The sequence below is a fragment of the Corvus brachyrhynchos genome, unplaced genomic scaffold (assembly GCF_000691975.1).
Source record: "Corvus brachyrhynchos isolate BGI_N302 unplaced genomic scaffold, ASM69197v1 scaffold162, whole genome shotgun sequence".
NCBI classification, from domain to species: Eukaryota; Metazoa; Chordata; class Aves; order Passeriformes; family Corvidae; genus Corvus; species Corvus brachyrhynchos.
In genome coordinates this window covers 2065142-2090261 of record NW_008236696.1, presented here as the reverse complement: position 1 = coordinate 2090261, position 25120 = coordinate 2065142, and the positions used below count along the sequence as shown (strand labels likewise).

The 25120-nt window shown below is 39.9% G+C and overlaps 1 protein-coding gene across 8 annotated transcripts in view; it reads right to left on the bottom strand.

The window, feature by feature from the left end:
• NAALADL2 (N-acetylated alpha-linked acidic dipeptidase-like 2) overlaps positions 1 to 25120 on the bottom strand; it is a 395166-nt gene that overhangs the window by 181258 nt on the left and 188788 nt on the right. For all 8 annotated transcript variants that reach the window (XM_017726896.1, XM_017726897.1, XM_017726895.1 and 5 more), the window contains one exon: positions 6519 to 6789. In XM_017726896.1, coding sequence (XP_017582385.1) covers positions 6519 to 6789 — 271 coding nt within the window. The remainder of the gene's footprint in view (positions 1 to 6518; positions 6790 to 25120) is intronic.

The following is a 25120-nucleotide window of genomic DNA, read 5'->3' as shown; positions in this document are numbered from 1 at the left end:
TCTGTTAAACGAAATTTTTGCATTTTTTTCAGTCTAAGCAGGATTCCTTCGAGGCACTTTTAAACCTCTAGAACACTGGAGAAATTTAAAAGAGAAAGATCCCTAAAACCCAATCCCAAGAGCTCACAGTACAAGGAAGCTTTTTACTTGAAAATTCCTCCTCTGAGTAGAATATTGCTTTTACAAAATTAAGCAGAAAAAAAGCACAGGTATGTTATTGGTAGGTTCATATTTACTAAGAAGATGAAGAAGAAATTACAGAGAGAGAGAGAAGATGGCGCCACCTAAGGAAAACATGACTTGTGATTTGGCAGAAAGGTTTCCACTTGACCTGAGTACATTTGTATTGAGGTTTGAACCAAACACCATTAACAAGGAATGGGGGTGAAAAAAAAGCCTGACTGGGTGGGCACCATCCCAGGAATCCACTGAACTGCAGAGGTGATGGCAACTCAGTAGGTCTGACTGTACAGTAACAATTAAAGAGAAAAAATATTCCCTGGAGATCCATGCAATTGCACAAATTTCACTGCTACTCTCTCACAGTGACTACTAACAGACAAAATTTAACTCTGCTTAGAAAAGATGTAATTCCCATTTATTTCAATAGGAATTTCACTTGCACTAAAACCTAAAAAAAGCACCAGATACTCTTCCCAAGACCTCAGGGTTTGCACCCTTTAGTTTCCACCATGCAATTGGAATATAAATAATTGTTATGTTTCAACATTGCTCCCTCTCTAATATTGTACAGAGGCTTTACTAAGAAATGCCTTCAGCTGATTCTGTGCAATGGCATGGAAGTGCTCAGTGATCTGTTATGTATCTGGATACCAAGATGCCTCACCTTTTGCTTTGTTATCATTTAAAACCTCTCATTTATTATTAATGGTGTTATTACTAAAATGCCATTACTAACGTTTTATTAGTAAAACATCAGGACAGCATTGACTCACAATTCTAAAACAGCAAAAGGCTCTGCAGCAGCAGCATTTACATCATTAAAACCCTGCCTTCAGTGACTCAAAAATCTTCCAGCAATATTAATCGGGGCTTTGTGCATGATGAACTACTATTATTTTTAGGGAACTGTACAACTTTATTTATTAATGGTTATGTGATATATGCCAGAAAACTGACAGGATGTTCTGCAGGACATCTCTTCAATGATCGCTTTTGGAGCCCTCGCCTGCAATTTTAAATTATATAACCTTCACATTGCATTTCACAGCTTTCTATACGTAATTATAATGGAGTGGCAGCTATGCTGTAGTTAATGTTCAATGCTGTTTTCTGCTTAAAGGTCAAGTCTATTCTAAAATCCATATTCTTAGTGAGATTGCCTTGAAAATTTGCTGTGCCTACTTGGTATGCAGAGCGGTGGTCTAAATTATGATTATTTGTGGAAGAGGTTTCTGAGAAACTCTTCTATAAATAAAAGATAAATAAAGCTGCTCTAAAACTTCTAAATGTTACCAAAAAATCACATGATTCTTCTCATTTGTGTGTATGTGTTATTCAACCTATAGCCCTAACCATCTGCAAAACTGATTTCAGTTGCTAGGGATTCATTTTAGCTAGTGCATGTCTCTTCAGAGAAGAAATCTTTGAAAATGTTAATAAAGATAATAATGAACTAAATTTGGCATGCCTAAAAGAATTAAATGCACACATGTATCCAGATTCCCTCTAGCTTGGTATTTTGCACCAATGTGCCATCAAAAATGACTGAAAGACTTAGGAAGAGATGCTGTGATTATTTAATCTAAATTAAACGCACTCTCTGCCTTTGGAATTCAAGATGTGCGAGTGAGCACGCTGCAGAAGGCTCATTTAGAAATTTTGCCTGGGGATAAAAATAACCTGGGAAGATTTAAAAATTTTCTAAAACCAACCCGCTGACACCAATCTTAATTCTGAAATATTGTTAAGGAAATTACCACTGATTAGCTGGAGGGAAGAGAAAAGATAGTAAGGGTGCACTAATCACATTTCCAGCACAATGAAACCGAATCAAATGAAAGCAAGCTTTGGGGTCAAGGACTTCCTGATGCACTGTCCCCTCCAGAGGAACTCCAGACCTTTTCATGCAGAGCTGGAAATACAGAGAGCTGCCAGTACTGGCAGCAAACAAGGCTGTAAACCTGAGAGGGGAGGGGACTGTGGGTCACACAAGTAGGACACACTCCTGGCAGAAGCAGGAAAGGTTAGAGGAACAGGCATAGGAGGGAAGACTCCCATCTTCCTGCAGAGCAAAGCACCTGGGAAAGATGGGGATGGAGGGACAGAGGAGACATCTCAATGCAGCCATAAGAAAATGGGGTATCGGGTAAGTGAGCAAAGTCCCCTCCTTCTGAAAGAGGATCTGACAGCAGTCCGAGCACTGGTTCCCTTATTTCCCATCTTGCCAAGATTGAAGAATGGTGGGAAGATGACTGAGTGAGCTTAACAGATGGGCTTGTACTTCCCAGATTGCTTCAGGTTGCATTAATCTCTGTGGTGGGTTCTCATTTAGCTGAGAAGATGTCACCAAAACAAACGAACCGGAGCAGGCGGGGACGTGACCAGCAAACGCAGAGAATCTCTTCTGCATGGTGTGGGGAGAGGCAGGCAGGCAGCACTCCCACTTGTCTGCTCCCTGCAGCCCCTCCAAAACTAATCAAAGATACCCCTGGCTGACTGGGAGTATAAATGCCTCAGATCAGCAGACACTGCAACAGAGGAATCAGTAGAAACACGGAACGTGGATGATGGCAGGGAAGTGAGGTGACACGGCAGAGGAGTCCAGGCAGTCAAGGAGCAGGGACAGAGCAGTGGCCAAAATACAAAACAGACACAGTTGGGTGTTGGGAGCACTGTCTCAGAGATGGGCATGATTAATTTTTGTCCATAAACCCCCAAATCCCTGCCTGCATGTGCATCCCCATTTCAAGAACATGCCAGTACTTCTACTTTTGCATCCTCTCCTGGTTCCTGAACCAACCCAGTGCATGAGGTCCAGGAAAGAAACATGATGTTCTGCTGGGCTTGCTGAGAGCATCCATGAGGGTAGAAACAAACCCCAAACTAGAAGAGAGGACTAGCACAGGAACCAACAGGGAATTGGTGCAATATTCAAGAAGAGGCAGAGTAGTGCATCATGAGATGACGCCACTTAACAGGGGACACCAAGTACCTCAGTTTAAAGCATGAAAGCAGATTTAGGATTGCCAGAAGTTCCTTAACACTTCCATAAAACAAAGAGTGAATAAATTGGAGGTGAAAGGAAAGTGAGGAAAACTTCAGGTCACACAAACATAATTTCAGAAAATGTGTGAATACAAAGCAAATACCATTTACATTTTGCTTTAATTAGTCTGTCCTTGAATGTTATTCCAACACACCAATGATTACATCTGCTAGGACTGACTATTTCCAGTTGCTAAAGAAACAGTGGAGGGAGCAGACGAACACTGTGGATGTGTTTTTTCCTGAAGCTGATGCACTTGGCAGAACTGATAGAAACCAACTGCCCCAGGCCCCGAGTGCCACCCAGCCTCCTGCAAGCCCCAACACACCCTTGCCTGTCTTTTACTGCACTCAGGGATCACACCACGTGTCACACATGGGGTACCACGTGTGCCCATGCTGACACCATTTGGAACTGAAGGGAGACACCAGATTTCGGGGGGTTCACAGCCCCCTCTCATCAGCTCCTGCCGATGGTTCCCCATCAGCCCACTCCACTCCCCAGTGACTGCCACACACCCACAGCTCCTGGATCCCCACACTCCAGGAGGCAGGAGCAGCACATTCGGATTCACCACACCACCCTCACTGGGAGACTGGCTGGATACCACCTGACAATGCATTTTGCTTTAATGCATAAATTTGAAGCAATGTAATTTCCATTTATATGTGCACTCTGTTGGCCGGAGCAGCTTCCCTGTTTTTATCAAGCAGACAAAAGGTTTAAGCTCTATAAAAGGTGGCTGATATTTAAGTTTTAATAAAAATATATTTCAGGTATGTCATTCTTTCCTTAGGCTGACCAAGCTTACAATATATTATTTACATAACTGCTGCAATATCTATTTCAAAACTGACTCGACAGCCCTCTCCAGAACTGTAAGCTGCCCTGCCTGTCACCATGATGGGTAAACACTGTCACCTTTTCACAGCCCGATGAAATATAGAGAAGTAGTAAAGTGCACCATCCATCACAATGGCACTAAGTAGGTTTTTGAAGTAGATTTCAGATCACAAATGCTCACATTTTTACTCACAAATGCTGTTTAGACTGTTACCAGAAAGCACAAATTGGATGGCTCATATACAATGGCCGTATGATGAATGGACATGACAGGTGGCCAAAGAAAATGAGTCTTGCTGTTCTACAAATAACCTTGTCAACATCAAAGTGGAGCTGTAGCTCTGCTGGTAGCCAGACTGCAATAGCTTAATGGTTTTATTTGCTTCAACTTCTAGCAAACCAAACAGACAAATGAGATACAATGAAGCAGCAGCATTGAGGCAGTATTAGCAATTCAGCCTGATTAAGTGACACATAATAGGAATATTCTGCTAAGGATGTGCCACATTTGAAAGAAAATTATTCAGGTTATGAGTAGCTGTTATAAAAATACCTGTTCACAGGAAAACTCTCATGATTTTGCAATCACAAACCACTGCAGGATATTCAAAATACACGACTTGTAGTTCCATGGCATGCAATCAAGTCACTTTCTGATGGCTGAAGCCAGCAACAGCCACCACTTGAGACTTCTCATTTAAAGTTTTTTCTACTTCCATTAGTTTAAACAGTAGCGATTAGTATGTAGGATTGAAAGTCAGGAAGGTTAGATCACTACCAACTTACCTGTAGCCTAAACAAATAAGAAAATTTTCCTTTTAGGCAAAAACTCTAGATCTAAGGACATTTCAGGAAGACTTTCTGAAGAACAGATCTCAAGTTTCGTAACAGTGCTGAGATATCTCAAAGAACTGACTGTAAAACTATGCAAAGAGTAATTCTTTGGCTCCAGTACAAGTTTGGAGTTTTGCCAAAGCCAAGGTCCAGCCCTTGTGATGAGGACAGTGTGTGTGGGCCTCATTTCTGCTGAACTCTTAAGAGAAAACTGCCCTGAAACATAATGGAAAGTGGAACACGTGCTGCTGGGAATAACAGCAGTGGTTTTTCCCGGAACATTGGATTTCCTTCAATCTGATGAATTTGTTAGCAACACATTGACATCCATGAAATAAAACCTCAAAGGTCACAACCATTCTTCTCTCTGATTACAGTTACTCTTACTAAGTTACAATGAGAAAATAATATTAAATACGGAGGTTTTAAGCTATTTGAGAAGGCAACCCCAATCATTAGTACTTTTCATTCACCCATGGAAAAGTTAAAGCATTTATCATGCAAGTTAGGACCTCCTCTTGCCTACTTCATTTTGCTTCTCGGCAACAAATTTGAAGTGGACAGAGCCCCAGAATGGAGGCTCACAGGACTCAGCGTGGAGAGGAGGCATATTTAAATATTAAGATGTTCACAATCTGTTCCTTTATAGTCTGTAAGTGTTCTAAGCCGTGAACAAACATGTCTTTTAAATAAGAAACAAACCAAGATGGAAACCCCCCTGCATCAGTGGAATAATATACAATATTTTCAGGAGGAAGACAATAATGCAATTAGCAGTGAAACTGCAATTTTTGTACTTCAGAAATATTTATTAAGATTTACACTATCTCAACTAGGAAAATAAACAGAAATTATGGCCCTTTTGTGCACTCTCAAAATATTTAGAAAGAAGCTAAAGGAAAGCAGACAGTGAAGACAGTAAACAGGATAAAACAAGATAATCCAAGATGTTATTTCACTTGGCAAGTAACAAATCCAAACACACAGAATCTTTTTGCTGACAAAACTTCCTAGAGTAACTACAGTAAGATAAAACTACAAATCGGTGTTTTCAAAAGGAAACAGAGTAGATGTGCCAACTGAGTTGTCACAAAAGCAACTATGTGAGATCCACGACCATAATTCAGAACCTCCAGGTATTAGCCCAGCACTCTCACCAGCCTCATCTTATCCTTCCTACAAGCATCCCTCAAATCAGTAGCACTCATACATCAGCAAGGATAAAGTCTAACTTTAGACACAGCTTCCAGATTTTTACACTCAAGCAAAATGTGCCAATTCATAAACACAGATACTTAGAAAAAATTATTCACACACACACATATATATGTGAGTGTCTATCTATGTATTTCTCCCACAAACTATTCATATACATAAGATTATAAGGTTAAGTAAGATAAGTAAGACTGGCCACATCATAAGTCACATAAATATGCTTATTTTAAGGCTGGGCGTTTCACCATATTATCAACTGGATTTGATGATCTTAGAGGTCTTTTCCTACCTAAATAATTCTGTGATTCTATGTGCAATTTTCCAGTCAGGTTCAACAAAAGCTGATGTTTCCTAACTCTATTTCACCACAAGTGACAGAGACAAATGGTCACGTTACCTCAAGAGTTCCTTTGGCAGAATAAGCTGCGTATGAGTACAGGAGGTCTTGGCTGTCAAGTGTTTTGGGGTCTCTGCTGCACTGTTGTCCACTTGGATAAAAGCATTCCCCGCTGTTTTGCAGAGTTACTGTGTTTGAAGAAGGGCCGGGCAGGTCAAGCAGAACAGAGTAATTTACCAGCCCGACATCTTCCAGGCCTTGGGAACGCCACTGACCCAGGATTTTCATTGCAATGTCTGCATCATCTTCTCTGGGGAACTGTAACAAATCTCTGGAAAAAAAACCACACAAGTAAACACGGGATTAGTTTATTTCTCACCAGGACTCTTGTACCTTAGTGTGCATCAGTGCATGACTTTATTAAAAATCTGTCATCAAACACGCAAAAAAAAATCCAACTTGCATTTTTTTGCAAATATTTTCCTACCAAGTACAAGACAAAGGCAACTGCTTTTTGGGAAATAAAAATAAGGAAAAAAAATATGTAGAGGAAATGAAATAAAGAATCCTACAGAAATTATCATAGTAACTGTTTCAAAATTCATACATCTGTCATTCATCGAGTTTCTTCTAAAAGAGTGTAAGTTTAACCCATCTTTAAATATGAAGAACCTAATGTAAAGTAACATCTCAAGGACTTCAGGGAGGGCATGATGCTGAAAACTAGTTATAATTACATGTTTGGCTTAAATTCATCAAGTAAAGCAAATTTACTAAGCAGAATGGAACTGTTCCCCCAGATGATGTGCTTGCTTTCAGGATGTCTTCCTCACATTTCCTACCTGCACTGAAGGATTACCTGAGCCACCAGCTTGGCCAGCATACCAGGCAAACACAGGAATTACTTTGGCAGTATCCACTGATGGGTCAGTGAGAACTCAGACAGGTTGGTCTGGGCTTGTATCACTGGGTTTGCATCACTGTCCAACACTGGCTGCCAGAGGGGCCACAGGATGAAGGCACTGAACGACCACCCTCCTCCCCAGTACATGCCAAAGGATTTGAGATGCTGAAACTATTTTCATGATAACTTTAGAGGATGGGCTTGCTGAAGGAACAACTGAAGGCTTTTCCTACTTATGCAGGGAAGCAGTCACATAAGCAAAGCAGGACAGAAATAAAATGAATTATTATTCAAATAAAAAGCACATTGTAGCACAAAAGCTTATGGAATATTTTCAGAGTTCTATGAAGTTGGTGGTTTGGGGTTTTTGTGTCTACGAAGCTCTCAGGACTGAGAAAGAAGATTAAGTATCACAGAAGTATTGATTCCAAGCACAGAGATACTGACACTGCCTGAAACTCTTGTCCACAACATTCTCTTCACAAAAAGGCCATTAAACTTAACTGCTTTAAGGTCCTCAACAGAACTTCAAAGAATACCCTGGCTGTCTTGCACACATCAAAAATAAATGGTTGAATAATGTATAGTTTTTTTAAGTGAGCAATAGGTATTTGAGAATCCCACCAGCTGCTTTCCAGGTACCCCTGCAATATCCTAGCCCAGCTGCAGTGTTGCAGGTGGGAAGCTCCTGGCTAAAGGGACTGGCACTACTTCCAGAAGGGTCTGCACTGACCTCAGGGAGAGACCCAGCAAGCTCATGATGGAAGTCAAGCACAAGGACAAGGACTCCCTTCTCCACCCATCTTGTGGTTGGACATTTGGAAAATGAACATTTACTGCCTAGATAACATCAAGGCCTTAAAAGGGCAGAAAGTGAAGTTATAACACCCATTACACCTAGAAATGGCTCAAAAATTAGATACCATATTCGAATGTCTAATGCTCATCATCACATTACATGGGCAGAATGATTATTTCAACATGCAAAGGATTTTAAAATATCTTGTATAAAGAAACATGTATTTTTTAAAAAAATGTATTTGTTCAAAGCAGTATGTTGTATCCCAGGCTCCATTGCCCCAGAGAGACTGTTCACACACAAAGCTTGAGATCTTCACAACAACACTGGCCTTACGTTGGGACTTCAGGGAACCTGTCAGGAGCAATAACTGTCTTGCACATTTAATGTTTTTAAATTATCTAAAATAAGTCTTCAAGCAGTCTACGCCACACAGATGACTTAATCCAATCTGCAGTATATTACAAGTTTCCAATTTCATCTCCTGTGCCGGCTAATGTAATGACATAAACTTGGGCAGTGCAGAAATACAAAAAGTTGTTTGATTAACACAATCATTAACAGAATATCTGCATTTCCCTCAGGTGATAGAAACATTAATACAATGAATAATTAAAGAAACTTATCCCAGGCCAACCGGGTTATTGCACATTTCAACCAGAAGTATTCAGTCACAATAAAAGGAATTAAGCATTAAAAGAGTAAGATACAATAAGCAAATTGCTCCCTTACTAATAGAAGTTACTTTCCACTTCGTAATTAAATCAACGTCTTTGAAACTTTTGTGACAACATATCCGATTAAGTTACAGAAATGATCATACTCACTATTTACTCCATAATGTCTTTATAGCATGTTAAAATCAAATTGCAAATTCTGAGCACGCATTATTTTACAATAAATCAGCACATATTAGACTGCTTCGATAAATCTTATGAACACCACGAGAAAGACTTTTTTCCAGACTTATTACCATCGCTGACTTGCATTTGCCTTCTATGCTGACTGCATGAACTTAAAGTCAGAGGTAATTTAACTCATTATTTTTTCACACACTAACTGTGTAACAAGTACAACATGCAAAACCAGTATTTCCTAAACCCAGCCAAATTCAGAAAAGTGGAAAGCTTGGCAGTTCAGCCTGGAAGAATCACAACACTTCACATGCACTTCATAGTCCTTTTTTACAAATACTCAAATTATTTACTTCCTAAAACTTGCAGGGCTCAGAGACCCACAGCAGTAGGATTTCAGCAGTGGAGAGGAGCATCCCCTTAGGATGAGGATGTTTCTCAGTTCCCCAAGCAGCTGCATGCTCAGAAGGAATCAATACCAGTGCAATTGCCAACTTCCATTTACAGCACTGCCTCTGATAACTTCAGTCAAATTTTTTACTCCCTTGTTCACATTAAAAAGATACTTTATTCAGGTACTTCTTCAGGTTCATCCAATGGGAATAACCACAGAGTTAAGGGGCACATCTCAGTGCCTGTAAATCTACAAAATCCACTGAAGTAGAGCCACCACAGACTGAAGATTTGGTAATCAACACTAATAAATATAACAATGACAGTCCGAACACTCATGTGCCTTTATAGCATGCTCTCAGAGATTCCCACAAATTCCTAACCTTTACTTGCTAATACAGATCAGTATTGAACTAATGTACATTAGAAGATAAACCTGTTTCTTGAGCATTCTCCTCCATCTCAAAATGCTCAGTTCCTGAACTCAAAAAACCAGATAAAATTGCACTTAAAACCCAGAAAGTACAACCTTGAATAAGGTAAACATTTCCCAGTTTGTTATGATGAAAAGACCACCACTGTTGAAGATTTAAAGTCTTAAACCTAGAAAAGTAATTTTAAATATGTTGAAGATATACCTGTAATAAAGCCAGGGGTTCTGCAGCCTCTGCAGCTTCAAAAGGCCACGATTACAAAAGACAAATGAACACACACACAAAATATACAAATTTCATTTTCAATTTGGTAACCATGGGGAACACAGACCTGCCATGCCTTAATGGAAAGTCATTTGCTACAACAGCACTTTTTGACACAGCTTGCCGAAGGAGAGAACAAGGTATTGCAAACAAGCCAGCTGGGACACTGAAACACCACTCAACAGATACTGAAAAATTACAATTGGTCACTCTAACAACCAAGAGATGGAATAATTTAACAGTATGGCATGATTACTACTCAGATAATCCTATGAAATTGCTATAAAACCTCATGAAAAAAATCTAGAATTGCAGAAGGATTCTACAGATTCAATCTGAACAATCTACCGGGACAAAAATTCTCTTCAAATATGTAAAACTTCAAGTTTGGTTTGTTTGGTGGGTTTTTTCCTTTTTGGATTTACCATCTGTACTGCCATGAGCATGGGGAAATGGCCTACACTTCCTGGCCTACTAAAAAAAAAAATAATCTGAATTTCAGTTTTGCAGAGTTAGATGTCTAAGCACCTTATTCCCATATTTTGACTGCAAATTTCCACTATTTTTTTCCAGTTCACTGAAATTGTTCATAAAGCAAATACCATAATTTTCGGTAAGAACTAACAACAAATGCGATTGTGGAATTTTTAGGGGTTGATTTTTCAGCTGAGTAGCTGCTCTCAAATCCTGTGAGTTGCAATGACTGCTCATATTTTGTAAAGCTACTTCAGATCAAAGTGTTCTCTTGTCTAACACGATGTTCCCAACAGTAGCTGGTAGCAGATAATCATAAAAGAATGCAAGAAATGCATCGTGTGGGGTTATTACACTTATAACCTCCCATGCAAATGTCTTTTTTTTTTACCCTCAAACTTTGTCCAGGCTGAGTTTTAAAGATGTTTTCAGGCTGAGTTTTAAAGATGTTTTCATATGTTGAGGATCTCAGAGCTTGCTTCAGTCCATTAAGAGCCGAGCTGTGGCACCCGCACACACCAACTGCTCAGCAGATGCACCAGCGCTTCCCACCTTTGCAGAAAGAGGAGTTATTTGTGTCCATCACACACAGTGTGCACACACAGGAAACAGTCAGGAAATACCACCTGCCCAAGCCACATCTGCTTAAATCTTCATTACATGTTCCTGTTAATTAGGGCACTCCACTGGGCTGGTCTCCAACCTGCCCGGTTGGATTTCCCACGGTCTGAACTGATGGCCACAAATTTGCTGCTCCCAAAATATATAAATAAATTAATTCAGGCCCCAGAGAGGATAAATATTTATCAGGAGGTGAGAGAAACACGCTCGTGATGCAAACAGTTGCCTGCAGGATCCTGAAGCACCTCAGGCTCTTCAGGTTACATTGCAAGGTCACCAGCATCTGCTGCAGAAAGCTGATCCATCAGATGTTCTCTGTCACACCTACCATCAGTCTTCATACATTCTGGACACTCTGGGTATATTTCTAGCAATAATAGTAGTAACAGTAATAATAATAATAATAATAATAATACCCTGCTCATTCTTGGGTAACAACTTACTGCTTTTGCTATCAAAGGGAATATTTCCAGAGCAGCATATATATATATATACACATATATATGCATAGATACAGAGCACCACAAATTTTACATAGGGCCTACAGTATGTGTTTTAACATGCTTTAACAAAAAGAAGTACGATTCATGCTTTTAACAAAAAGGAGTATGATTTATGGCAGTTTTTACTTCCCACAGAATTAACTCAATTCATGAAACCATAAAAAATACGGAACATCAGAAAACAGAACACTGGCTCTAGATTTGGTTGTGCAGTTCTCTAGGAAAAAAACATTTTGGAATTTTGTTTCTTTTTTAAACATTATGTGTACTGTGGCTTTCGGGTATTTCCAATAAAAACTGACTTAAGCTCTCTCTTTAGAAAGTCACACTGTGAGAAAACAGAGAAATACTTTTAAACAAAACTTTATAGCATTTTTGCACTGTGTTTAAGTCCACCTGGGTATTAGACTTTCACAGGGGTACCTGACCATATGTATCTTCTCCTATTGTAGTATAAATTCATGCAGAACTGCTCCAGGGCAAACCTCTCATTTTCCTGAGAAATTCTTTGCCATGGGATTGAAGAACACCCTCAGGTCTCAGCCCCCGCTGGCTCCCAAGCTCAGCTATGTTGTACATTTATGTTTTTTCACTACAGGACTGCTAAGCTTATTGCTCCTACCCATCACATCAGTCAAATGCCTTTTATATTTTTTAAATAAAACTCATAGGGAGAGTTCAAATCTCACTTTCCAACACCATGATGCAAGCCAAACTTGCACTCAAGGCAGATGGTGGAAGGCATTGAAAAACAACCGATTCTCTCACTCCCTGATTCCACAGTTTATTGGAAAACAAGCAATTCGTTGTTCCTCTACACTAAACATTGCAAGGTCATGAATTGGCCATAGGCGAGCTTTCCAAAGCATTCTAAGAGATCTGGATGTCAGTTATGTGACATCTAGCCAGCACCCAAATCTTCCAAATACTTCAGAACATCAGAGAGCCAATACGAGATAAGCAAATCACTCAAGGGGGGACAGGTAGGCAGTGACAGAGCCAGTGCAGAGATGGATGAGTATGCCATTTAGCATTTCTCTTCACTCATTCTGGAAGCACATTAAAGAAAACAAACAAAAAACAACAACAACAGAAAAAAAACCCCAACACCCCAAAACCAGATGGTTATCACCATCTGTTTTAAGAACAGTCAATGAACCACAAAACCCTTAATATTGAGAACGACAGCTCCAGTCCCTCAAATGGACTATTTCTAAGATCCTAAGACTTAATTCCACAGAAAGAGAGAGAAAATAATGTTTACATTGTCTACTTCAGCTCTAAAAAAGTCACTGCCATGTTCCACTGTTCCCTTTGGTTACAAGAACTACACACTTTCCTTTCAGCAAAGCGAGGAAACCTTGCTTCTCCTTAACACAAAACTTCTAATACTTACCACAATCTGGACTGATCTACTCCTCATAAATTTATTATATTTATTACAATAAATTGCTTCAACAGATGAACTGCTGGTAAAAAAAGTTCTCTCAAAATATATATACAATGAAGATATATACACAGAAAACCTCTTTTGTTATTATAATTAAAGGAGCTCTTGTTTGAAAGACAATCTCCCAAAATGATGCTGTTTTCTCTCACATAATATGCCCGCAACTACAGTTTTCTTATTAACTTTCATAGTTCCTAAATTTCATAGTTCCTAAACTTTCAATGTTCCTAAACATAGGTTGTGTGCATGCATAACATCCCTAACTGTATCTTTGCACGATCCCATCTAAAACATTTTAAATAACCTGGATGACTTAACCTAAACCTTTATTTTGGACATACAAGGATATCTTAGCCTCTAGCTTAAATACAGAAAAGGGAATATAATTTTATTCAAAGCTTATAGATCTATTTACAGAAGGGTTTTACTCTATTTTCTCCTAATGCAGGAGAAGCAGCAGCTCCAAACAGCTGTGCCCTGCATTTTCCAGCAGGTTACGGTGCCGAGGGCAATGTCGAGCCACAGCAGAAGGAGGACGGGGAAAAGACAATCCCTCACCTTGAAACTGTTTGCATATAACCCTGCATTCACTGGCAGAGCACTGACCCAGCAAAACTTCACAATGATATAATCTTCTTTTCTTCCCAGACCACGGGGAATATGTCAGTGTCTCAATAAAATGTGACCAGCTGCATAATCAAGTCCAAGTGGTTCCTTTTACTGTCAGAGACAATTAGGTTTACTTCCAGCAAGAAACCATTTCTGTGTGGATGTGAATAGCAGTGGACGGTTCTTTTTCCATACAGAAAACCTATTGATCAAAAAAACCCCCTTGAAACCTTGCTTTTCATACAGGAAATCTGCTGATCAAAAATGGACGGTTCTTTTTCCATACAGAAAACCTATTGATCAAAAAAACCCCCTTGAAACCTTGCTTTTCATACAGGAAATCTGCTGATCAAAAAAAAAAAAAAAAAAATCTCAATACTGCTCAACTGGCAGTATTTTATTCCTTTCAATTGCCAATCATTAGATTACACTGTGAACTCTAAAGTAATTACACTGAATGTGTCATTCTGATGACACTGGACATCTTTATTGGAACTGTATGATTTAAATTTAAATAATACCCCAGTTCTAAAAGGACAGTGAGGAATTAAGAGCATTTGGCATGCTAACCCAAAATAAAAAAGAAACCCAAAAAAAACCCAAAAACCTAAACCAAAACCACAACAACTTAGCAATGCTTAGAAAAGCTACCTATTATTTAAAGATTGACGATTACTTTGAAATAGATAGATCCCCAAATAAATGTTTAATTTTTAGAATTTAAAAAGAATGTAAAATACTTTAATTTCTTTCATGAATTTCAGGAAGTTAACCTCATATACAGGAAAACCTAAGACAGCCACAAGATGATGCCATGTAACCTTCCTGTTACCAGCCGCGTTTTCTTATCAGCATATGTTAATTTACCAGTGCAATTCTAATAGAATTGCAAAGATTCCTAGCTGATATGTCAGCTAGGATATTTTACAAAAATATTTAAAAGTTCAGTAGAGTGTATTGGTTAAAATGAAAACTGCAGATTAAAAGAAAAAGAAGAAAAAAGAGAAAGGATAAAATACCATCTCCACATGCTTATTTAAGAAAAGTGTTATCACAAATGCCATATCACATGGCTTAGTTCTGATAATCTCCATCTCACCAGCTCAACTGCATTTCAGATGCATTTGTTTTTATCTGAGAACACCGACAGCTTCCAAGTGACCCTTCAGTTCTAAAATACAGCTGAGGAAATCAGCACTGATAACCAAAACACTGTCCTGAAGTTATTTACACGGTACCGCAAATCCAACTGCTTGTGGATAAACTAAAAGCTCTCTCCAAAGGAGCAAGCATAAAATCTTGTAAAGACAGGCTTGGGAAGAGGCCACAGGAGATCATTCGGTTCGAGGCAGGCTCAGCTCACCCCACTGCCACTCCAGGCATTTGTTTTGCTGCCCTCTTCCAAAGATATAAATCACTTGTCCATCCTAAATAATCACCCTGCTGTATTTAGACACACTGCACACCTTTCTCCTTTCCTCCACCCATGCTGAGAACAGACAAATCGTTTTCTGTCTGCAATTTTTTTTTACATACTTAAGGATTGCTCCTATGTCCTTCCCACAACTTATCTTGTTTTAAAATCAAATGTCCTCAGTCTTTTTATCCATTTCCTATGAGCTACTGCTCCTGAAATCTCCAATTGCCCTCCCTCACCTCTTCTGGCCCTTTTCCAGCCTGTCCCCAGTCCTCCTGAAGCAAAGTCCAACAAAAGGCCACTCTGAATATGCCATTTGCACTGAAAATGAAGGATTAGTACCCAATTATCATTTGCCTCCATAAAATTCAATTATTATCCCTCTGCTGTCCTTTATTTTGATTTCAACTCTGTACCTCTCCAGTAAGTTCATCAACTCCTTCAGCTCTGCTGACCTCAGAGGGGCCTCACCAGTTCATCACTCATTTGCTTCAAGAAGAAATGGTCCTGAATACATCTTTATGAACTGTATAAAACAGATTTTCAAAGTGCTGAGAATCCACTGTTAAAAATGCATTCACCTGCTCCCCCAAAACCCAAAAAGTTCTCAAAAAGACAACTAAGCTTAAATGCAAGACTTCCAGAATTGTTCTTTCTGCCCCACACCAGATTTCACTGTACGGATACTAGAAGGATAAACTTTTTAAAGTAGGCAAAATTCAAAGTGTGTGCTTGCTCAGTTCTAAGCCTCTACTGATGTCAAGTCTGGGGCTGATCTGAGATTTTGCTTCCAAACTCACCACTCCATTTGCAATGAGAATCCCTTAAGTTTGCTCTCAGTACAGCAAATCTCTGGAAACCACCTGCACAGTCTGCTTCATGTCCACACAAAAATGTCCTTTCTGTCCCTTCTGAGGCTGATATACTCACTTCACCTCTTCCCAGCAGTCTCAGTAAAGTCCACACATCCCTGAGGGTCACATTTATAGCACTTGGGTGTACATGGCAAAATGTAGGTGTCACAGTGCAGAGATTTCTCAAAAAGTGAAAGGGACCTGACCTGCTCCTTCTCCACCTTTTCCTTTGACACATTTTGTATGCAACATTCCCTGTTGTCACTGGCATGCCCAAGAGTACCTCACTCCCCCCAAAACCATCTATTTAGCTGTATTTCCCTGCCTGTTCCAGACTTCTCTCAGACTTCTGGCCCTTCTCTAGCTGAAAATAAAATAAACCCCACAAAGTGTCCCCAGATCAGTGGGTGCTGGTTTCAGGGAGTAAAACTTACACTATCTAACTCACTTTCAACCTAACAATCTAACAAAAAATTTCAAAGCCCAGTTTAGGCAAACAGAGCAAAATTAGAGAGCAAGAAAACAGCAATACACAGATGTTCAGGAACTGGAATCAAAGCTGAAAAATGTCCCCTACTATTCAGCACAATTTGATGTGCAATCACCTGAACTGCTCACTGCCAAGACAGATGGATGTTGTAGTGCAGTGATGGTTCAACCCAAAGGCCAGATTGGGGTGGCTGTTGCTAGACAGTAAAAGTGCTCAAGTCCAAAGCTGCAAGATCAGTTAAATCTTTGGGGAAAAATAAAAAATTAAAAGTAGAGTCATTATATATATCAATAGAAAACTTCTGTACATTTTTTTGTCTCTCTTTCTGCAAATATATTACAAGCCTAAGTTTGCTGTCAATATGGTGTGTTAAGGAAGCCACAGACAGACATGAGGACACAAAACAGGACTCAGAAATTCATCAGTGGAGCAGGTTTTCACTGGATACACACACAGAGAATACAGTCATCTCCACTGCAGAACTAAATATTGTCGTGGCCATGCTGCACTGCTTCTTACATCTCCTATGAAGACAAAGTCATCTATTAAACTATCAAGTAGCTGGAGGAACTGTGGGAGGCAGATGGTCTATTTGTTATTAGCATGACATGACTACTCATATTCTTGGTAATAAACTACCCACATGGACTATGCAGACACAACATTTCACCTCCAAGTTTCTTAAAAATCTGTGACATTAACACATATGACACATTCACTGACATATAAAAAGGATAAATATCACAACGGAAAAAACAGTAAGGGGTTCAAAGTCTAAATATAATCAGTCAAGCTGAGCCAGACAGAGCAGCTTCAGATTTTTTTAAGCAGGGGACAAAGAAAACGTCAAACCACAACTTTTGCAGTGTAGCTACAATCAAAACTGTATGAACAGAAAAAAAACCCCAAAATTGAAAAATTGTAACTATACCTGAAGCAATAGGAACTACAACAGAGGTATCTGTACAGTCTGTGTTTTGGGAAAACTGAAGATAAATTGAATTTTTGTGTTTTATTGGAAACCTTCAGAAAACAAATTTACCTTATTTAGAAAATGCAGGAAGCCAGTGACTGTTTCACTGCAGCCTAATGGATAGCATCCCTTCTTCAACTTCTACCTCCACTCACCCCCAAAGTGGTTCAGATTTACGGCCCATATTGCTGCCTATTCACTGGCACTTTCACTGCAGGCAGAATTCTGCTTTTCTTTCTCCACAGTTTCTGCTGGCTGCAAACACTCCCACAAGCAGTGTCCATAACTTCACTGCCACGGGGCAGTGACACCTCACCCCTGTCCCAACTGCAAGCTCTTCCCTAGTGAAAATTAAAACCATACTCAAGTAAGCTCCTTTTAAACCAAAATATGTATGCTTAAATTTAGATCAACTCCTTCAGTTCCTTCCAGAGCAGACACAAGGACCACCAGGACAGCCCTCACTTCTGAATTTTGGTCAGGTGCTTCAGCAAATTACTTTGCATTAAAACTTCAGCCTACAAGGAACAGTTACTATGAGACCTGAGCAACTTGGGGCATGTTAGAAGGCAAAAAGGAGGAGAAGTACATTACTGTGAGTCTTGCTACTGAAGAAAATACAATTGGACGTGCATGCAATACTGAGTGAAACAAATTGTGGATTGTATTAAATCTGATCTCCAATTAAAACAAGTATCACATGTGGTTAAGCCTTAGAAACTTTTTTCTTTAAAAAAAATCACTGTAGCAGAGAACACAAGGGAAGATGCTCAGCATATTTTCAGTGAAGTTAATAGTTTTGTCAACAAAATCCAATATTAGCTGAGATATTTATGTAAGCAATATCTTCCAGAGTGCCGACAGGATTTAGGAAAGTGAAAAGACTTAAGCTTCTCTTTGGAATTGCATGTGGGATCATCTTTTCTATAGACTGAAACAGCAAATTTCCTTAGCAATCGGTGGAAATGCTGTATCAGTGCAGAGTCTGTGTGTACACAGAGGGAGCACAAAAAGGCTCCAGTCTCCCAAATATGTGCCAGTCAATGTGAATTAGCATAAACTTTGCTGCTGTATCTTTCTCAGTGAACTCTACTCTGTCAGGACTGTCAAACCCTGCCTGTACCTTCTGCTCTTTCTGAGGTTTTGTGATTTGCTTTGGAACGTGGGCATAAAGGAGGGCCACGTCATGTCACACACTTTTTTAACATTCTTGGGAGCTTTTCTACCACTTCTCCTCACCATCCCCCCCTTCCCACTGCAAACTGTCCTTTGGCTACCCCAGTCTTTGATGGCTTCACATCTGCTCTCCTGCATTACCACACTTCACTCCTGAAACGTCCCTTGTCAGCTCCAGCCCACTATTCCCCTATAACATATTACTCTGTGTGCTAAGCTGACAGGATCAGCAAACAAATAATATAATGCATTTGAGCCTTGGGACTGAATAAATGACTGATGAGGCAAATATACCTTGAGTGAAGAAAGAAAGAAAGAATTCAACTTGACAGGGGAGCTGGACCACATCTGCCTCCCCCAGCCTTTCATCCTGCATATCACAAGAGAAACACTCCAGAAGCACTGGCTTACAAAAATAATTTACTCACAATATCCAGATGGTGAGCTGGGAGAGGAGTAGCCTAGCTGCTGGAAGTGTTTTCCCACCTTGCATTCAGATTTTGAACTTTTATCTAGAAGTGATGTCACTTGAGGTGACTTGGCAGTCTGTGCCCACAGGTTTGCTCTCTAGGCTAGCAAGAGGTACAAATTTGTATAAAATTGGGTAAAATCTTTTTCTACCTCAATAATTAGGTCCTAAATTTTATTTAACAATATCACGCACAGTCTTCATGACTAATACAGCATCTTTCTTTTGGAGGAACAAAAACCAGCTTATTTAAGGTTTGGATTATTTGGGCTTGTTTGTTTTTCTGGTGGGGGGGAAGTCATTGTAAGATTTTACATAATTCTGTTACGCAAGGCAGATATGAACACTTAGAGAGTTAAGAGATGGAAAATAAGAATGATCTTGCTCTGCATCATCTTCTCTTCACCTTGGCCACTAACATTAGGAAATGTGATTTAATGACACATTTATATGAAGACAACAACAGCTTTATGGCTTACTATATGCTACATTGCTAGGGTGTATTTCTTAAATCATCAACAAAATTACCCTCTCTAGCTATGCATTTAGTCTACCTCTCAGCAACTGGAAAGACTAAATTAATCAAATTAGCCACAGCCAGTATTTCTTTTTACTTTTTGTAATACATGATTAACATTAGACTCTCAGATCCATATTTAGACTTACAAATAAATAAAATTTTGAATTAGAAATTACGAGCACTGAAAATTAGGTCACTTACGTAGGAGTTTTATTAAACACTTAAGTATAGTTAAGAGTATTTCCTACTCATTTAGAACATTTTCCCATGGAACACTGTCAAGTCCACAGAACTGGGTATTTCTAAGGACAAGACAGTACCCAAATGGTTCATCCTTTTCTACCCACTCAGGTTGCAGCCCTAAGTCTCAAGAGCCCAAAGTGCTCTGCCTTCCAGTATCTGCTGCCTTATCAGTACTGAAAACCCACCCAATAAACCCACCCACCTCCAGCTTCCCCTAAAGGGATTCTTGTTCCAAGCCCTTCCCTACCCCTCTGCCTCCATCTGAAAATTCCTGTTTGTTCAGCTGTGCTGATGGAACGATAAACCCACCTCAACCAGAACGGTCTAGGGGGATTATTTACACAATTTAAACACTATATATTTGTTAATCAAGCTAATCCACTAGATAGGAAAATATTTTTGTGCAGCAAGTCCACTCCCTAAGACTAATTAATTTTTTTTAACAAGCCACCATCCAACACAAGTTCTCTTCTAGCATTTTTCAGGCACCCACAGTAGGCATTGGCTATTCTGTTTCCTGAAATGAAACCAGCACATCAAAACCTTCTAGCTGAATGGGCCTGACCTTTGTAAAGCACTGCTATTAATAAGATAAAATAAACTGCAGGACCGCAGCAACCAGGTTAAAAACTCAGTAAATAGCCAGGAGATGACACGAAATGAGACCAAGTCGTCTGTGCATAATGAAGTAGACAATATCCTAAAATTGAATCAGCTTCCAATAGCCAACATCTGCTTTTAAAATACAGAGATACATCTGCATTGGCAAATGAAAAGGCAGAATTTAAAGGCAGTCAAAGGCCCACCATTTCTATCCATTCGTATTCCAGAACAATGATGCATGAAATAATGGTTGTTAATATACAGGTTTGAACATGCTACCCAGTTAAGGACAAACCCTGAACCACACTGACTGCAAAAGGAAAATACCTACTCTCCTCCCTATAATTGTGCAGGTCTCTTACATGAACATATAATTGTAAAAGAAAATTTTCACAATTGCATTTTCTTAGTTCAGAAGGCAGAGAGACATGGAGAATACATATAAACCCACAGGAATAACTGCTAATCCATGCACACGTGGGTGCTTGTGTGTGCACACAGCATCAGTGCTGGGACTGGAAGGAGCCTGACACTTGCTTCATCTGCTGCTGCTATTTTCCAGTTTAAGGCAGATTGCAGAACACCAGAAGATTTCAATGCAACTCTTGATGACAGCAAGATGTTTGGAACACAACCTGCTTTCTCTGCCCCTGAACACTTGTAGCTGAAGCTCCACTTGTCTCCTGCCAGCTGCAGCACAAACCCCAGGAGACTCAGCTACCCCAGGCTGCTCCAGACTCATTCACCACAGCCTGGCAGAGAGACCCACAACAGCTTTTCAGCCGCTGTTAGATGATTACAGAGGAATTTTCAATAAAAATAAAACAAAATTTTATAAAAATCCAGTATCTAACAAGGTCAAAAACTTAATGTAAGCTCCTAACGTGACAAAATTATAGGATCACCTCACATACATGGAACTCTGTCTCTCTGGGTTAATTACACAGCAAAGCTGTGCCCCCGCACTGAAGCCCCCAAAGTTATGGTACCACACAAAGGGTAGAGTTTAAATTAATCAAAGCCATTTTATGTGCTTTCTTCACACTTATCAGTTCCATAATGTGACAGAGACATTCACAGTACAAAGCCCCATCAAATGCTTACAGAAATTACAGCATTACTGTCATATGCAGTACTCACAGGAAGCGATCAATTCTAAGAGACACTAGTTTCTACCAAAAATATATTTATGAACCATTAACGTACAAAATTCTTTTAAGCAACCAAACCAGTATTTTGATGTACAAAATATTTTCTTCTAACTAGCCTCCCTTAGTAGACAACTACTGAATCTTTATACATCTTCCTTACATAACTGAAAACATAAAATAATACACCCAAAACCATAGAAGCCACTTATGTAAAAGGCTTTAAAGAGCCTGAAATAGACAAGATAGGCGAACTTAATCTGATAACCCACATCCAATCAAGGATTTCATATTCTAACAGGTTGGATTATCAGATAATTCCTGCCAAGTGTATCATTAGAAACATTAATAAAATGAAAGGTTGCAGTTGTCAGCTGATGAGTGCATTGTAAATGTGGCATCACACATACAATCACAAGGAGACAATATGTAATGACTTATTTTTCAGAGTGGGAGACTATCAATATCACAAGAATTTTAACACTGATTTTTTCTATCTCCTAATCCAGGCAAACTCAGGAAGAAGTGGTAACTGAAACATTCAGAAGGGTTTTGTGATCCTTGACTGTATTGATGCTTTTATTCCTCACAACACCCAGCACAGGTGTGGCACATTCCCCAAAAGGTCCAGTCAGTGCTTCAAACATATAAAATATAGCTTAAAGCATTTTCAGAAACAGAAGCTGGAGAAGAGGAGCAAAAGCACAAAGCACAACACGCTACCAAAATCCCTTTGTGTATTACCAACTCTCATTTTAGGCATATCCGTGTAATGTGACCAACTATCAGCAAGATTTTTATAGGAAATTTCTCAGACAAGCAAACAGTACTTGAAATGTCACGCATGGCTCACAGTGGAGCCTTTTCCCCCAGCTTTATTCCCAAATTCCTGTAGAAGTGCCTACAGCAACAAGTAAGTTTCCAGCCATGCAAATCTGTTTTGCATTTAATCTCAAGTCTTAGCTCCTGGAATACTGTGACGATGTCAGATTTTCAGCTTTTATTAAAAAATATTTTAGCTGTTAGGATTACAAAGAGAACATAACAGAAATGAACCGAGAACACTCAGCAGTCAGAAAACAAATTAAAAAGTATTCCTACTTAGATATAATTACTTTCATTGCTTGAGCAAGTAACAATAGAAAGCAGATGAATCACTTTGCCTTGTGGCATTGACAACACTGCTTTGTGCAATATTAAAAACAAAAATTAAGGCAGTGAGACAGTTGCACAGAGGGACGTGGTCTCGTGTGTCTGGTTGGATGTTTCCCTGCACTGCCAGTGATGAGCAGCTGCAGGGTCCCATCAGCAATGTCACTCACTGCCAGCCAGCTCTGCTGCCTTTGCCCCCTTTCCTGGTGGCAGCTCAGAGGATTCAGCAGGCACAGAGCCACTAGGACACATTCAAAACTCCCAGGGCTTTGGATGCTGCCAGGAACGGCTGCACTTCTCTGGTCTAGGCATGTGAGCACAGTGAAAATAAATAAAAGCAGTATTGGGAATAATATTTTATTCCCTTACACCCCATGCTTGCTGGACAGCTGCTGCATGCCACACCACAGGAGCTGTGTTTCTGTAAAGAGAGGAGAAAACCAAAGGGGTCTGGAGCCCTGCAAACCCTGAGCCAACTCCTGTTTTGATTTACGCTGAGGAGAGGAAAAGGATATAATGGGAGATGTATAAACCCCTCTCACTTGCTACAATATAAAGAAAACTATTCCAAACAACAAGCCTATTCTGGAAAACCCCTAGGCTAACAATTTAATTTCTGACTGCAGGGATATTACCTTGTTAAATCAACAGTCAGTGAAAGGCTTTTATTCCTCCTTGTAAATGCATTCTCAGCCCTTCCCTTTCCCACTGTACTCCTGCCACCAGATGGAGGGCACATCATGTGGCACTCGCAGGGGAACAAGCAGGGAAAGCCACAACCCTTCCTATGGCTCTCGACTCATTCCAAACAAATAAATATAGTTTAAAGTTAGTGCCTGCACTGAGACTGGAGGGAGTATTTGGGCCAGCAGCACGAGGACACAGCCAGTGGTCCCTCGCACGCCGTTCCTGGCGGAAAAGCCATACAGCAATGGTTTTATGAGGAATAAAGTCATTCATTTGAAACTGTGCTGAGGATATAACAATAATTTATGTAGTTACCAGTTACAGTCTTTAGATTAAGAGATGATAGCCAGCCAATGCAAGATTTATTCTTTCAAAAGGCATTTCTTGCTTGAAACAGAGTGCATAGCTTCGTTGTAAGCATTGTATACATTGTGAATAAATTTACTGCAGAAAAAGGGAAAACAGTTTAACTCTTCAACCATCTGCTATAGCATGACCCTGCTAATTTAAGACACAGTAAAGCAATTTTGATGAAAGCAAAGATTATAACAACTTCAGTGATAACTCAGAATCAGCTGAAAACAGGAGTGAGAAAACTTCTATTTATGTCTGGAAAACTCCCATCTATCCCTTATTCACCCGGTCTCTCGAACTGAATAAAATTCTTTCTTCTCCTGTTGCATCTGACAGATTAAGCGATTCCAGAGTTGCCCATAATTAATTTTGGCATGAAGGTAACTACCCTTGCACAGTCTGGAAGACGAATGAAGTGTCAGAGAAAGGCACCCCGGAGTAATTTGTTTCTTGCCTTATCTACAAGAAACAGGTGTAATTTTTTACCAGGTGTGATAGGACAGCACTAGACAGTGACTCATCACTACCCACTAAACGTAAACATACAAGAAATACTTTGAGCACTAAGAGTAGGGAGGGAAATATAGAAATCAATTAGTAAAACAAAACAATCTGACCCTCCTCCCAAAACCCCAAACATGCCTTCGGTGAGCATCACACATCCAAGCCACTATGGAGGTTGAGGATCTGCAAGGAAGCAGCCAAATCCTGTTGATTGGAGAGCCTGGTGCCTGGGGTGCAGGTGTCACACGTATCACTGTCCCTACAGCTGCTACTCAAACCATCCACCCAGCTCCAGGGCTGGACAGTCTGAGGCAAGTCAGGGACAGATCAGGACATGACACCAACAATTGTTTGGTTTCCCTGACCATCATCATACACTGGTGCCTGCTAAGGATATGAACAGCCTCTCTTGTGGCATCTCTTCCCTTTGGAAGGGCAGGGACCCTATACTCAAGGTAAAGCAGCAATAGGGGTGACCCAAATGCCCACGCCCTTGCCTCCCTTTCCCAGAGAGCAGGGTGCCAGCAGAACAAAAAGCCACCAACAGGGACAAGGCCACACAGGTGCAGACTGGGCTCCTGGGATGCCACTATGGGATTACCAAGGAGAGACGTTGCTGTGTGAGGTGGGATGTTATTTATTAACACCAGAAGTACAAACCTGTCATCCCCAAGCTTTCCTTTCTTGTTTACCTCACCTCTTCCCTATCATCTTAAATCCTGCTATTCTCTCTCTCTTTTCTCAAGATTACTTTTGGTTGTCTTATC